We start from the raw sequence: 13,414 nt of genomic DNA, 5'->3' as shown, positions 1-13,414 counted from the left end.
TTTTTACTTCAAGCAATCCAGAAATGTAAGGAACACTATACTTAGGCCAATCAATGGAACATGATTTTCAAAGTATATTAACATTCATTCACATTAAATATAAAGTATCCACTTTTTAAATGCTCACAGCAATCTATGCTTATAATTGAGCACAAAAGCATGAACACATATAGGAATGTTTAGTCCTAGCTGTGGTTCCCAATAGTCATCTTCAGGGATAAATTTCCACAGTGACGTTGTAATTAAGGTAGTAGTACTTATTGAAAGGTAAACCGTAATTGTATAGCCACTTGAAACATTATTGAACAAAAGTAATTTATACTACAGCTGGTGCACTGCATTTTAGCCCTGCTTTGATTTTATCAGCATTTGCCAGTCAATCAACTTGAGCCTTGTAAAACATGTTCACTTATTCATAGAAACAAGCAATTGCTTGCAACTTTGAAGGAAAGGTCATTTAATAATTTGCTAATTGTGCAAAGATAGATGTAAAATTGTAAAAAAGGTAAACACATTGAGTGTAAATCAAGCTTTGTTTCAGATTAACCTTGCTAACTTAAATATGGTCAATGGTTTCACCTTTTGTTTTTTAGGCTAAATAGCAGACAAAGTTGACAAAAAGAAATTAATCTAGCTTCAGGTTTTCAAAATTTATTTTAAGAAACCTTCTGTTGCCATCTTTGCCATTTCAATATGTTGCTAGCCTTGAGGCCATGGCTATACACAAATTAACCATGCTTTCTTGGTAGAAAAGTGACAGAGAAAAAAGACAAAGCAAAAGAAACAGGAACTTGAGAAACACAAAGGAGCCATGCCATGGCAATGTTCTGTTTCTTTCCTTTTCTTTCTTCTCCTTTCTGGGTTTTTTTTTTTTTTTAACCTCAACTCATCCTTCATTCCCCAAGACTAGCTATCAGCTCTCTACTTTGGCCTGCTGGTGCATTTTAAATTCAGTAAATAAGAAAGAAGCTGGGTCTAAGAGCTCTCTCTTCCGGCAACCCATGTATCAGCAAATTCACCAACTCTTCGGGCAACCAACAAATCACTCGAACTTACTGCCATAGCATCACCACCACCAACCACTCTGAAGCCATCTAAATGACTCCAAGTTTAAAATGGGTAACATACCTCGGAGAGTAATTTCTACCCTGGAGTCTGCAGGGCTGAACCGAGAAATCCGCACCATCTTAGAAGTCTAAGTAAAACTTAAAAGGAGCTGGCAAGCCTTGAGGCATTTGTGAGAAGAATTTTGCAGGGAGTTTACACAGACAATGCTTGTTGAATGGAGATGGGTCTTGCTAGACCCAGTCTTGGCAAACTGCTTTGCAGCAGAGCTCCTTTTATAAGAGTTATGAGGCCCAGGTTGCTCTCCGCCTGCTCAAACTGGCTTATCAATCCATTCCATTCCATTCGGATCTCTCCCTTCTAAGTCAGTCATTATTATAGGCACATTTCCCTAAACAGATGCAAACACTCTTTTCCTGTGTGAGACTCCCTTGGGCAAATTAAGTTTCTTGGATTAAGGTCAAGGAGCAATAAAAAAAACAAACCTACTGAGAAACAAGCACGTGGTTTCAGGGGACGCTGTTAATCATGCAGGCCACAAGTCAAAGTTTAGACACTGCTTGGGCTGTGTATTGAATCTGATAGGGCCAGTTATTGGGAGCGAAATCATGGTATCTGCAAACAAAGTTTCTTTTTGTGGTCACAACAAATAGGTTATTTATTTTTCGAGCTTTAATGAGGTATAATTGACAAATAAAATTGTATCAATTTAACATGTACACATGATGTGATATACATATATAGTGAAATGATTACCACAATAGAGTTACTTAACACATAAACTGCATTTTTCGGACTATAAGACTCACCCGACCTTAAGACGCACTTAGGTTTTAGAGGAGGAAAATAAGAAAAAAAATCTGCTCCACTGTAGCACACCCCCCCACCCCACTGTCCCCAGGGAGCCAGGTAAGCTACATTCAGACTATAAGATGCACCCCCATTTTCCTCCCAAATTTGGAGGGTGCATCTTATAGTCCAAAAATACGGTATATCATTTCACATAATTACCTCTCACAGTGTGTGTGTGTGTGTGTGTGGTGAGGAGGGTTTATTTTTTATGAAATAAATCTGATAGTCAATGGAAAATTCCCTTGTATAATATTTCTAAGTAAAAGCTACTAATCAAATTCTAATTTCTTAATGAAATTGTAGTAAAACTTTTATATGGGAAATATTACTATAAAATTGCTATCTCCTATTCTCATCATTTCATCTGACAAATGTAGAATATTTCTGAAGTAGACTCTCCTTATTTTATTTTTTTCCTTTGACTCATAGGGAGAAAAGTCCCTCCTATGTTCTTCTATCATTTGTTTGTTTTCATTAACCTCAGCTGCAGTTAGCTCACTTCCCTATATCAAGCGTCTTTTCAAAACAGAAGAGACAGAGGTAATGCGACACTGGGGAGGGAAGCTGCTTGGTGACATCATAGCTGCTTCCTGGCAGGAGTTATTTCTACCTAAAGCATACACACTATATTAAGAAGCCACAGGGGAAAATGAATGGATGTGGATGGCAGGTTCATTTGTTTGCATACCATCTCAGAACACTGTAAATAAGTTTGTGTGTTTCCATTCAAATGGTTCCATTACCTTGAAGGTCTTAATCATTTCTAATAACAGTTTCTGAAGTGTTCAGAGCTTGTGCTTAAGGAACATTATTGGTATTCAAAGTAGTCATACTACATTAAGCAGATTTACAGCCTTGTTCATGGTTATCCTTAATCATCTTTATTTAAAAGTAAGTTTAGGCTGATGAGGTGGCTTAAGCATCCTCCTACGTTGCAGCCTGTTAGTCATGCCGCAGCAGAACATCTGGATCTGCTGGGCACCCTCACTCTTCTTCAGAAGAAATTGAAGATGGCAAGTTAAAGGGGGAGAGGGAGAAGGTGGCATTGAACTAGGAAAAAAGTTTAAAAGGGCAGCCTTGTTTTACTATGTACCTGGGATTTAGTTTTATTCAGGTATGGTGAGGCCAACAGATTAAGGCATGCTTGCCATTGAAAAAATAGTTTGCTACTTATAGTTCCCAAGAGGAGAGAGCAAGCAATACCATGCTGAGCCCCACAGGACCACATGGGGAGGCCTCAGAGTAGATCAGGAGCAAAGGAAGTGAGAGGAAAATTTACTGTGGTTTCCACACGAAAGGCAAAGCAAGGCAGGGAAAGAAGGTGTGGGATTGGATAGTTTAAATAATTTCAGTGGTTTTGGTGGTAAAGGGGATTTCCAATTGTCAGATAACTGGCCCTCCAGTGATTCAGGGAAGGAAGATAGAGTTCTGGACAGCAGGAGCCTGGTAAAAGGAGGCTGGTGTGACAAGGATTTAGGATTGGTTGGTTTGCATATCAAAGGAGTGCTCGCAGGCAAACTTTTTGCTATCTCTAGGATTTAGGGTGCCCTGGGAAAGTCAGTGCCTCCACCTAGGGTCTGCAAGGCCTTAAAATGTCAAAGTATTATAAAATACAAAAATAAATACATGATTAATATAAGCCTACCTGAAACACTGCTATAAAAATCATAAAAACAGAGCTGCTCAGACTTTACGGTGCATAAGAATCACCTGGGTATTTTGTTAAAGTACAGACTTTGATTCATTAGATCATGTGAGGCTTGAGACTGTGCATTTCTAATAAACTCCTTGGACCACACTTGGAGTACTTACAGCCAAGAACGTATCACTAAGAGTCTTCTATCTCAGTCACCTTCTGTGGGGAAAAGGGAAACCTGTGTTGAATCAGATACTGCTAGACACTGAATATATACTTTTCATCTTGTTTGACTTGGACAATACCCTTTGTTCATAGGAAAAACTATCCCAATTTTATAAGCAAGGGAACTGAGATTCAGGGTGGTCAAGTAACCTGCCCCGAGTCATTTACCTAAAAGTTCTAAGATATAAATGTATCTGACCTACCCCTTCCTGCCCAGCATAACTACAGATGGTACCACTGTCACAGAAAAGTCTTTGTTAGTAAAGGCTTCCTAAAACATAAAGTCCATGGACTTGAAATGTGGCCCAGTTACAACTTGACTTCTAGCGAGAAGAGAGATCGTGAATGATGTTTATTATCTCAGAATCAAAAATAAATGGTGCTATCTGTTATTCTGAGAGTTGAAATAGAACAAGGAACAGAATGGACTGATGATCCAGGTTAAAGAAAAGGGAAGAAACTAGATGTGGTGAACAAACAAGATGAACTAGGCAGAAAGGTTACAGCCCTTGAGCAAAGTGTGACCCCAGTGCAAGAGAACTGTTTTGCAGTAGAACTGTTTATGCTTGAAATTTTCCGTCCCCTACCCCAACAGATAACCCAGAGTGTGCTAAGAATAACAAATCGCTAACCGCCACATTCGCTTCTGTGCCGACGCTTGCTTGCACGCGACTATAAAGCTGATAGGCTGTAAGCGCTAGGCGTGGCTCTCATCTGCAGCTTTTCTGAGCACGGGGTCTCGGGGACACATCGAGAGTCCGCCCCTGCGCAGGTTAAAAGAGTTGGCCAATAAAGTAACATCTCTGAAAACGTCCTGAAAGTCTCCGAACATCTGTTTCTTGCGTTGGTGGATGCAACACTATCTAAATTTTATATTTCATTATAGTCATTGAGAAACACTTCAGTGATACATGTACAGGGTGAGATATAGGCGCTAAAAGTTAGTCTTCCACCCATATACTCCTAGTTCTACTGCTCACAGATCACTGTTAGGTTGGGTAGCCTTCCAGAACTGTTCTGTGCAAATAAACTTCTTTAAACAAATTCATTCACCCAGTCATCCTAAGGCAGTGGGAGGCAAAATAGTAAATGAAACACATAAAATCCCTCACACAGTTTACATACCAGTAGGAGAGAGAGATCATAAACAAATGGGTAAAATATATATTATATCAAATAGAAATAAATGCTAATGGAGAAAAAGCCAGGAACAAGAGGAGGTGGAATTTGCAACTACAAATACAGTGGTTAAGAGAAGTCCCATTGAAAAGATGGTATTTGAGTTACATAAAAGGAGGTAATCCTATTCCACACTAATCTTTCCTTTTAGCAATTATGTTAAGGTACTGAGCAGATCAGAACTTGTAGATCCTACTTTATTCTTTTTAAAGGCTCCACAGCACTCCACTGTTTGCATACACCATACTGACGGGCATTTTGTTGTTTGTATGAGTGGAATGTTTTAGATAATACTGGTATGATTTGTTAGGTTGAGAAGTTGGGGATGTCAGCCCAAGCCGCGCCTTTCTACCTAGGTGACCACGTCATGTCACTGAGTACTCAGTGACTTCCTTTTTTAACATTAATAGTCTGGCCTCATGAGATTTCACCTTTACCTGACACACCTCTTAGGCTGTTACTGTCCATCAGGTGCAAGGGCATGTCTAGGACCTTCTCTACCTGGAGGCCAAGGTGATGTCCGGCTTGCAACACTTTTCTCAGTGCGGGGCTACTTGTAACCTCTGAAGAGTCAAATAAAAACTGCAACCCTCCAGGTGACAAGTTTTCCACATTCCTCACAAAGGCAGTATAAGAAAAATTTTAGGGAACAGTTTACCCTCTGGGCTCGGATCTTTCCCCTTAGGAGAAAGCATATAAGCTGCCTTAAAACAAAGACAGACAAAAAATCCTCACCTTCAGGTCCTATTTATTTACATGGATACAGATGTTCAGCACTGGGCCATATGACTGAACAGATTTCACATTTAATGAAAGATTCATTTAGTCATTTAATTATTATCTGAGGCAATACCTGGAATATGTCAGAACTCTGCCAGTCTCTATAGAAGGAACAAATATCATTGCAATATGGTTACTGCCCATGTCACCTTCTAGGCTTTTACCAAAGGAAAAGTTCAAAATCAACTGTGATGTAAGGCTGTGTGTAGAAAGTGGTATAGGACAATACGATAGACATTAAAAGAAAGGGGAGAATGCTAGGATCCATCTGAGCTGAGATACGTATACGTAGGGATGGAGGTAGAACAAGGGGACTTTGAGAAGGGATGAGAGTGTGAATGTGAGTGAGTGAGTGTGTGTGTGTGTGGGTATGTGTGGAAATGGAAGCCAAGGGGAGCAATAGGTGCACTGTAAGCAAAGGCTCGGGGGAGGGAAAACACAGGTATTATAAAGGGAACATGAAGCAGCCTAGCAGAGCTTAGACACACAATGTGGGGAGCACTGGTAGGTGACAGGAAGGTGACAGGTAGGTGACATAATGCTGTCTGGAAGAAGAATGGCAGAGGGTCCCGTGGCCCCTTCTTTGTTATCAGGCAAGGGATACACAGATGAGTTCTGAAAGATATTGAGAAAAGCACCATCAACTTCTTCCTCTGGTTTTGGTTTTGCTTTTCTTGCAGGAGTATTTGTGTACTTTGTTTTATAACCTCTATTTCTAAGTTCAGTAATTTTTTAAACTGACTTAATACTTAATACATGCCTATATGTTAAAAAAGCAAATAACATTGTATGGCCTATAACCTAAAACAGGAAACCCCTACCCCACATGTCCCTACCCATTGCCTTCTGCTCCTTAGAGGAAACCACTTTGTCATTGTTGTTTGCTTCTACAATGAAAGATATGTATTGGCCAGAATGAGTAATGTCCCATATTGGTAAAATTTTTCTCAGTTTGGTTAATTTAGGGGCTTGCCCAGGGCAGGAAGACTAACCAGCATTTCTAACCTACCTCTCCCCTGCAAGGAGGTTGAATCCTGTCATGGCAAAGGAAACCCCTTTTAATTTTTATTGTGATATTTGATTCCACATATTTAGTAATGTGTGCATAGTGATATTTAAGTTATCATTTTCAGAGATTATCTAGTGTCTTACTACTATGCAAAATGAGAAAAATGTAACACTCCTATCCCATCACCACCTCCCAACAAACTTTCTTCCCCCATTTTTTCAGGAGATTAAGTCGCAATTTGAGGGTAAACTGATAGTCTATGTTTATTAGTGAGACCATGTAATATTGTTACTGTTACTGTTATTGTTACTGTTAAGCAATGTAGTTTAAGAATATACTTCCTATCTTGTTCAATATTTTCCCTCATGTTGTCTTTTATTTCTTCTTTTTGTATGTTTATCTATTATGCACTGTTCCTGAACTATTTAAAGGAACTACAAAAGCCCTATTGAAACCATTGTTTATGTGATCAGCCCAATTGGCCAATCCGTCATACCTATTTTTACCCTCTAGGAGCCTCCCATTCAGTCCCTCTGATCTATCAGTTTCCCAGGCCAGCTGCCCACCTGTTGTCCTGGGGCTTCTTTTTAACACCATCTTGCGAAATCCCTGTGCCTCTCGCCTGTGTTGTGTCCCCCGTTTCCTGGATCCCATGGTTTCCTCTTTCTTGGTTTACAGCCTCATTTTTGTAGAGCACATTCTCTAGGAGCTTCCTGAGAAAAGGTACATGGGAGGTAAATTTGTTGAGACTTTCCTTGTGCATCTTAATGTCTTAATTCTACTCTTACACATGTTTGATAGTTAATTTTGTTATTGAATTCCAAGTAAAAAGTCATTTTCCTCAGAATGTTAAAGGCTGTACTTCATTGGCTTCTAGGTGCCAGTGTTGCAGCTGCAAAGTCTGATGCCATGGGGATTCCTGATCATTTAAATGTGACACGCTTTATTTCTCTGGAAGGTTTTGAAATCTTCTTTTTAATCCATGGTGTTCTGAATTCTCGTAGTAAAGAACCTTAATGATCATCTTTTTTGAAAAAATCTATTATTCTGGGCATTTTCTCTTCCCTTTAAATCTGTAAATTCCTGTGATTCAATTTAAATTTTATTTCTTGTATTATTGTTTGATACTTATCTTCCCACTACTTTCTACTGTTTTCTATTTCTGGAACTCCTATGGTAAAACATGGGAACTAATGAACTGACGAACTACATTTTTTAACTTCTTTTCCCTCAACCCTTCCATCCCCTACTGTGTACATCTTAGCCTGTTAATCTGCTTTCTAGAATGTTTGCTTGACTTTATCTTCTACACCTCTCAATACATTTCTTTTGCAGTTTAATTTACAAGTCCTTGTTCTTACTTTCTCATTATTCCTTTTCTATAGACTGCCCTGTTTATATCATGGATATAATATTGTCTCTCATCATATAGATTTTTGACAAAGAATTATAATAATTAAAATGACGAAGGTTAAAGACAAAAAGAGAATCTTAAAAGTAGCAAGAGAAAGATAGTGACCTACAAGGGGGCTCTCATAAGACTGTCAGCTGATTACTCAAGAGAAACTTTTCAGGCCAAAAGAGATGGGCACAAAATATTTAATGTGATGAAAAGCAATAAACTAAAACCAAGACTATTCTACACATCAAGGGTATCATTTAAAATTGGAGGAGAGCCCTGGCTGGTGTGGTTCAGTAGATTGAGCACCAGCATGAGACCCAAAAGGTCGTCTGTTTGATTCCCAGTCAGGGCGCATTCCTGGGTTGCAGGCCAGTTCCCCAGTAGGGGGCGCTTGAGAGGCAACCACACATTGATGTTTCTCTCCCTCTCTTTCTCCCTCCCTTCCCTTCTCTCTAAAAATAAATAAGTAAAATCTTTAAAAAAATAAAACTGAAGGAGAGATAAACAAGAAAAATCTAAAGTTCATCACCAACAAAGCAGTATTACAAAAAGTGTTAAAGAGACTTCTTTAATAAGAAGGAAAATATATATAATTATGAATAATAAATGTAATAACTACACACCTATAATAAATACTTTAAATGTAAATGTATTAAATGTTTCAGTCAAAAACATAAGATAACTGAGTGGACAAGAAAACAAGACGCATATATACACTGCTTCCAAGAGAGATTGAAGGATACACACAGACTAAAAGTAAAGGGATAGAAGAAGATATTTTATGCAGATGGAAAAGGAAAAAGCTGAGGTAGTAGTACTTATATCTGATAAAATTTAAAACCAACACTATAATAAGAGACAAAGAAGGACATTACATAATGATAAAGGGATCAATCCAACAAGATTTAACCCTTGTGAACATTTATGCACCCAATATAGGAGCACCCAAGTATATAAAGAAAATATTGATAGATATAAAGGAAGAGATAGAAAGTAATAAAATCATAGTATGGGATTTTAACATCCCATTGTAATCAATGGATAGATATTCCAGAGAGATAATCAATAAGAAAACAGCATCTTCAAACGACACACTAGATCAGATGGATTTTATTGATATCTTCAGAGTATTTCACATGAAAGCAGTAGAATATACATTCTTTCCAAGTGCACATAATACATTTTCTAAGATAGACCACATATTAGGACACAAAACAAGTCTCATATCAAGCTCTTCTCTGACCATAATGTTATGAAAGTAGAAATTAATCACAAGAAAAAAACTGAAAAACACACAGACACATGAAGGTTAAATAACATGCTATTAAACAATGAACGGGTTAATAATGAGATCAAGGAAGAAATTAAAAGATATCTTAAGACAAATGAAAAATACAACAACCCCAAAATCTATGGGCCACAGAAAAAACAGTCCTAACAGGGAAATTCCTGGCAGTACAGGCCTAGCTCAAGTAACAAGAATAATCTCATAAACAATCTAACTTTACAGCTAAAATATTAGAAAAAGAACAACAAAAGAAGGAATAATAAAAATCAGATCAGAAATAAATGAAAGAGAATCAAAAACAAAACAAGTGATGAATGAAATCAAAAGCTGATCCTTTTAAAAGAGAAATAAGATGATTGATAACTCTTTAACCAGATTCATCAAGAAAAAAAAGAGAGGGCACCCCCCAAAATTAAATCAGAAATAAAAGAAAACAGACACTGCAAAAGTGACAACTGACACCACAGAAATGCAAAGGATTATAAGAAAATACCATGACCAATTATATGCTAAGAAATTAGACAATCTGAAAGAAAAAGATAAATTTCTATAAACATACAATCTCCCAAGACTGAATCAAAATGAAACAAAATCTGAACAGACTGATTACTACCAACAAAGTAGAATCTGTAATCAAGACACTCCCAGCAAACAAAAGTCCTGGACCAAATGGCTTCACAAGTGAAATTTACCAATTATTCAAAGATGAATCAATACTTATCCTTCTGAAACTATTTCAAAAACATTCAAGAAGAGGGAAGACTCACAAGCTCATTTTACAAGGACACAATTATCCTGATTCCAAGACCAGACAAAGACATCACAGAGAAAGAAAATTAGATGACAACATTCCTGATGAACATAGATGCAAAAACCCTGATGAATACAGATGCAAAAATCCTGATAAGCCAAATTCAGCAATTTATCTAAAAGATCATGCACCATTAATCAAGTGGGATTTATTCCTGGGATGCAAGTTTGGTTCAATATCCTCAAATCAATTAATGTGATACACCACATTAAAAAAATGAAAGATAAAAATCATATGATCACATCAATAGATGTACAAAAATCATTTGACAAAATCCAGCACCCATTTAGGATAAAAACTCCCAGAAAAGTAGAAATAGAGGGTACATACCTCAATATAATAAACACCATCTATGGCAAATATTATACTCAATGGGAAAAAGTTAAAAGCTTTTTCCTTACGATCAGGAAAAAGATAATGTTCTCCACTTTCAACACTTTTATTCAACATGGTTTTGGAAGACCAAGCCACAGAAATCAGAAAATAAAAAAAAAAAAATAGAAGGCATCCAAATTGGAAAGGAAGAAGTAAAGCTGCCATTATTTGCAGATGACATGGTACTGCACATAGAGAACCCTAAAGATTCCACAAAAGAACTACTAGAACTGACAAATGAATTCAGTAAAGTAGCAGGATACAAAATTAATATTCAGAAATTTGTTGCATTTTTATATACCAATAATCAGAAAGAGAAATTACTAAAACAATCATATTTATAATTGAAGCAAAAAAAGGAAACCTTGAAATACGTTTAACCAAGGAGCTAAAAGAACTACTCAAAACATTATAAGACATTGAAGAAAGAAACTGAAGAAGCTACAAGTAAATGGAAACATATACTCTGCTCATGGACAGGAACAATTAATATCACTAACATGTCCATACTACCTAAAGCAATCTATACATTCAATGTAATCCCTATAAAAATACCAATGGTGTATTTCAAAGAACTAGAACAAATAGTCCTAAAATTTGTGGAACCATGAAAGACCCTGAATAGCCACAGCAATCTGGGGAAAGAACAAAGATGGAGGTAACATACTACTTGATATCAAACTATGCCACAAGCTTATAGCAATCAAAACAGTGTCTTACTGGCATAAACTCAGACACACAGATCAATGGACCAGAATAGAGAGGCCCCAAATAAACCCATGCCATATGGCCAATTAATTTATGATGAAGGAGGCAATAACATACAATGAAGTACAGACATTCTATTCAATAAGTGGTGTTGAGAATATTAGAAAGATACACACACAAAAAATGAAACTAGACTACCTTCTTACACCATATACAAGATTAAACTCAAAATGGATTAAAGACTTAAATACAAGACTCAAAATAATAAAACTCTTAGAAGGAAGCATAAGCAGTAAAATCTCAGATATTGCTCTGAGTAATATTTTTTTCTGATATATCTCCTCCTGCAAGGAAAAATAAACAAATGAGACTACATTTTTGCACAGTAAAGGAAACCATCAACCAAATGAAAAGACAACCTACTGAATGTGAGAATATATTCACCAATGTTATATTTTACAAGGGCTTAACATTTAAAATTTATAAAGAGCTCATACAACTCACCACCAAAAAAAGAAAAAAGAAAAAAGAAACAAACCAAAACAAAACAATTCAATTAAAAAATGTGCAGAGGACCTGAATAGACATTTCTCCAAACAGGCCATACAGATGGCCAACAGACATATGAAAAGATACTTAACATCACTAATCATCAGAGAAATGCAAATTAAAACAATAATGAGATATCACCTCATACCTGTCAGAATGGCTATCATCAACAAACAAGTGTTGACAATATCGAGGAAAAAACAAGTGCACTTGTGGTGGAATTGCAAATTGGTACAGCCATTGTATAAAATAGTGTAGTGGTTCTTCAAAATAATTAAAAATAGACCTAACAACTCAACTATTCAACTTCTAGGTATATATACAAAGAAATCCAAAACCCCCCACTAATTTGAAAAGATATACCGTATTTTTTGTACTATAAGATGCACCCCTCCAAATCTGGGAGGAAAATGGGGGTGCATTTTATAGTCCGAATGTAGCTTACCTGGCTTGCTGCAGGTTAGGGGGGTGGCGGTGGAGCGGGGTCACAGGAGGCAGGAGCAGGGTCGCTGCTGCAGGAAGCCGGAGATGGCAGGAGTGGGGTGATGCTATGGGCCCTGGGCTGTGAGGAGGGGGTGTCCTGGGGGTACGAAGCAAGGGAGGCAGGAGCGGAGTCCCCACTCCTGCATACTATAGTGCTAGGGAGGAGGGTACAGGCAGTGCAGACACCTTAGGAGAAGAAAGCCTGTGGCGCCTGTATGTGCCTCCATCATGTGACTGGTGTGTCCCCCATTAACATTAACATAGGCAAATTCCACTGCAGGGTCACCTGTCAGTGTGGCCCTGCAGCTGTTGCAAAACTACAGCTCCCATCATGCCTGGACAGGTTGGGATGATGGGAGCTGTACTTTGGCAACAGCTGCAGAGCCACACAGGTTGTGTAAAACTGCTGTCTCCATACAAGACTGTTGCACAACCTGTGACTCTCCAGCAGCAGATCTCCCCCATAACAGTGCGTCATCCACTGATGTTCTCAGCTACAGTGCCCCCATAACTATGAAGGACACAGTGCTGATAGTTCTGTCATTACTGTATTTTGTTGTAGAAAGATACAATAGCTCACCGTAGTCTCCTGCTGAATCTACTGTAATTGTGGAAAGATGTCAAAGCAGAACAGGATTTCTGTTTTAAGGATGTGATTAAATATTTTACCACATTTTTTGCTTCACATTTTTTTTCCTATTTTCCTCCTCTAAAACCTAGGTGTGTCTTATGGTCCGGTGCATCTTATAGTCTGAAAAATATGGTATGCACTGCTATGTTCATTGCAGCATTATTTACAGTAGCCAAGATATGTAAGCAACCCAAGTGGCCATCAATAGACAAATAGATAAGGGAAAAGTGGCACATATATACAATGGAAAATTATATTACTAGGTCATAAAAATGAAATATTTCCATAACATAGGTGGACCTAAAAGGTATTTAATTTTTTTTATTTATTGATTTCTTTAGAGAGGAAGGGGAAGAGAGAGAGAGAGAGACTGATTTTTGTTTTTCCACTTATTTATGAATTCACTGATTGATTTTTGTTG

The 13,414-nt window shown here is 37.6% G+C and overlaps 1 protein-coding gene across 20 annotated transcripts in view; it reads right to left on the bottom strand.

The window, feature by feature from the left end:
* ENOX1 (ecto-NOX disulfide-thiol exchanger 1) overlaps positions 1-13,414 on the bottom strand; it is a 609,204-nt gene that overhangs the window by 266,721 nt on the left and 329,069 nt on the right. For 8 of the 20 annotated variants that reach the window (XM_045202213.2, XM_045202206.3, XM_045202207.3 and 5 more), the window contains one exon: positions 7,313-7,459. The exons of 11 other annotated variants lie outside the window; for them this stretch is intronic. In XM_045202213.2, the coding sequence (XP_045058148.1) occupies positions 7,313-7,400 (88 nt within the window). In that variant the 5' untranslated portion in view covers positions 7,401-7,459. Of the gene's footprint in view, positions 1-3,729; positions 3,773-7,312; positions 7,460-13,414 lie in introns of those variants that run through there. One more of the 20 variants, XM_024567407.3, reaches the window with a different exon arrangement.

The sequence above is a fragment of the Desmodus rotundus genome, chromosome 13 (assembly GCF_022682495.2).
Source record: "Desmodus rotundus isolate HL8 chromosome 13, HLdesRot8A.1, whole genome shotgun sequence".
Taxonomy (NCBI): domain Eukaryota; kingdom Metazoa; phylum Chordata; class Mammalia; order Chiroptera; family Phyllostomidae; genus Desmodus; species Desmodus rotundus.
Note: the sequence above shows the minus strand (reverse complement) of the source record. Positions and strands in the feature narration are given on the sequence as shown.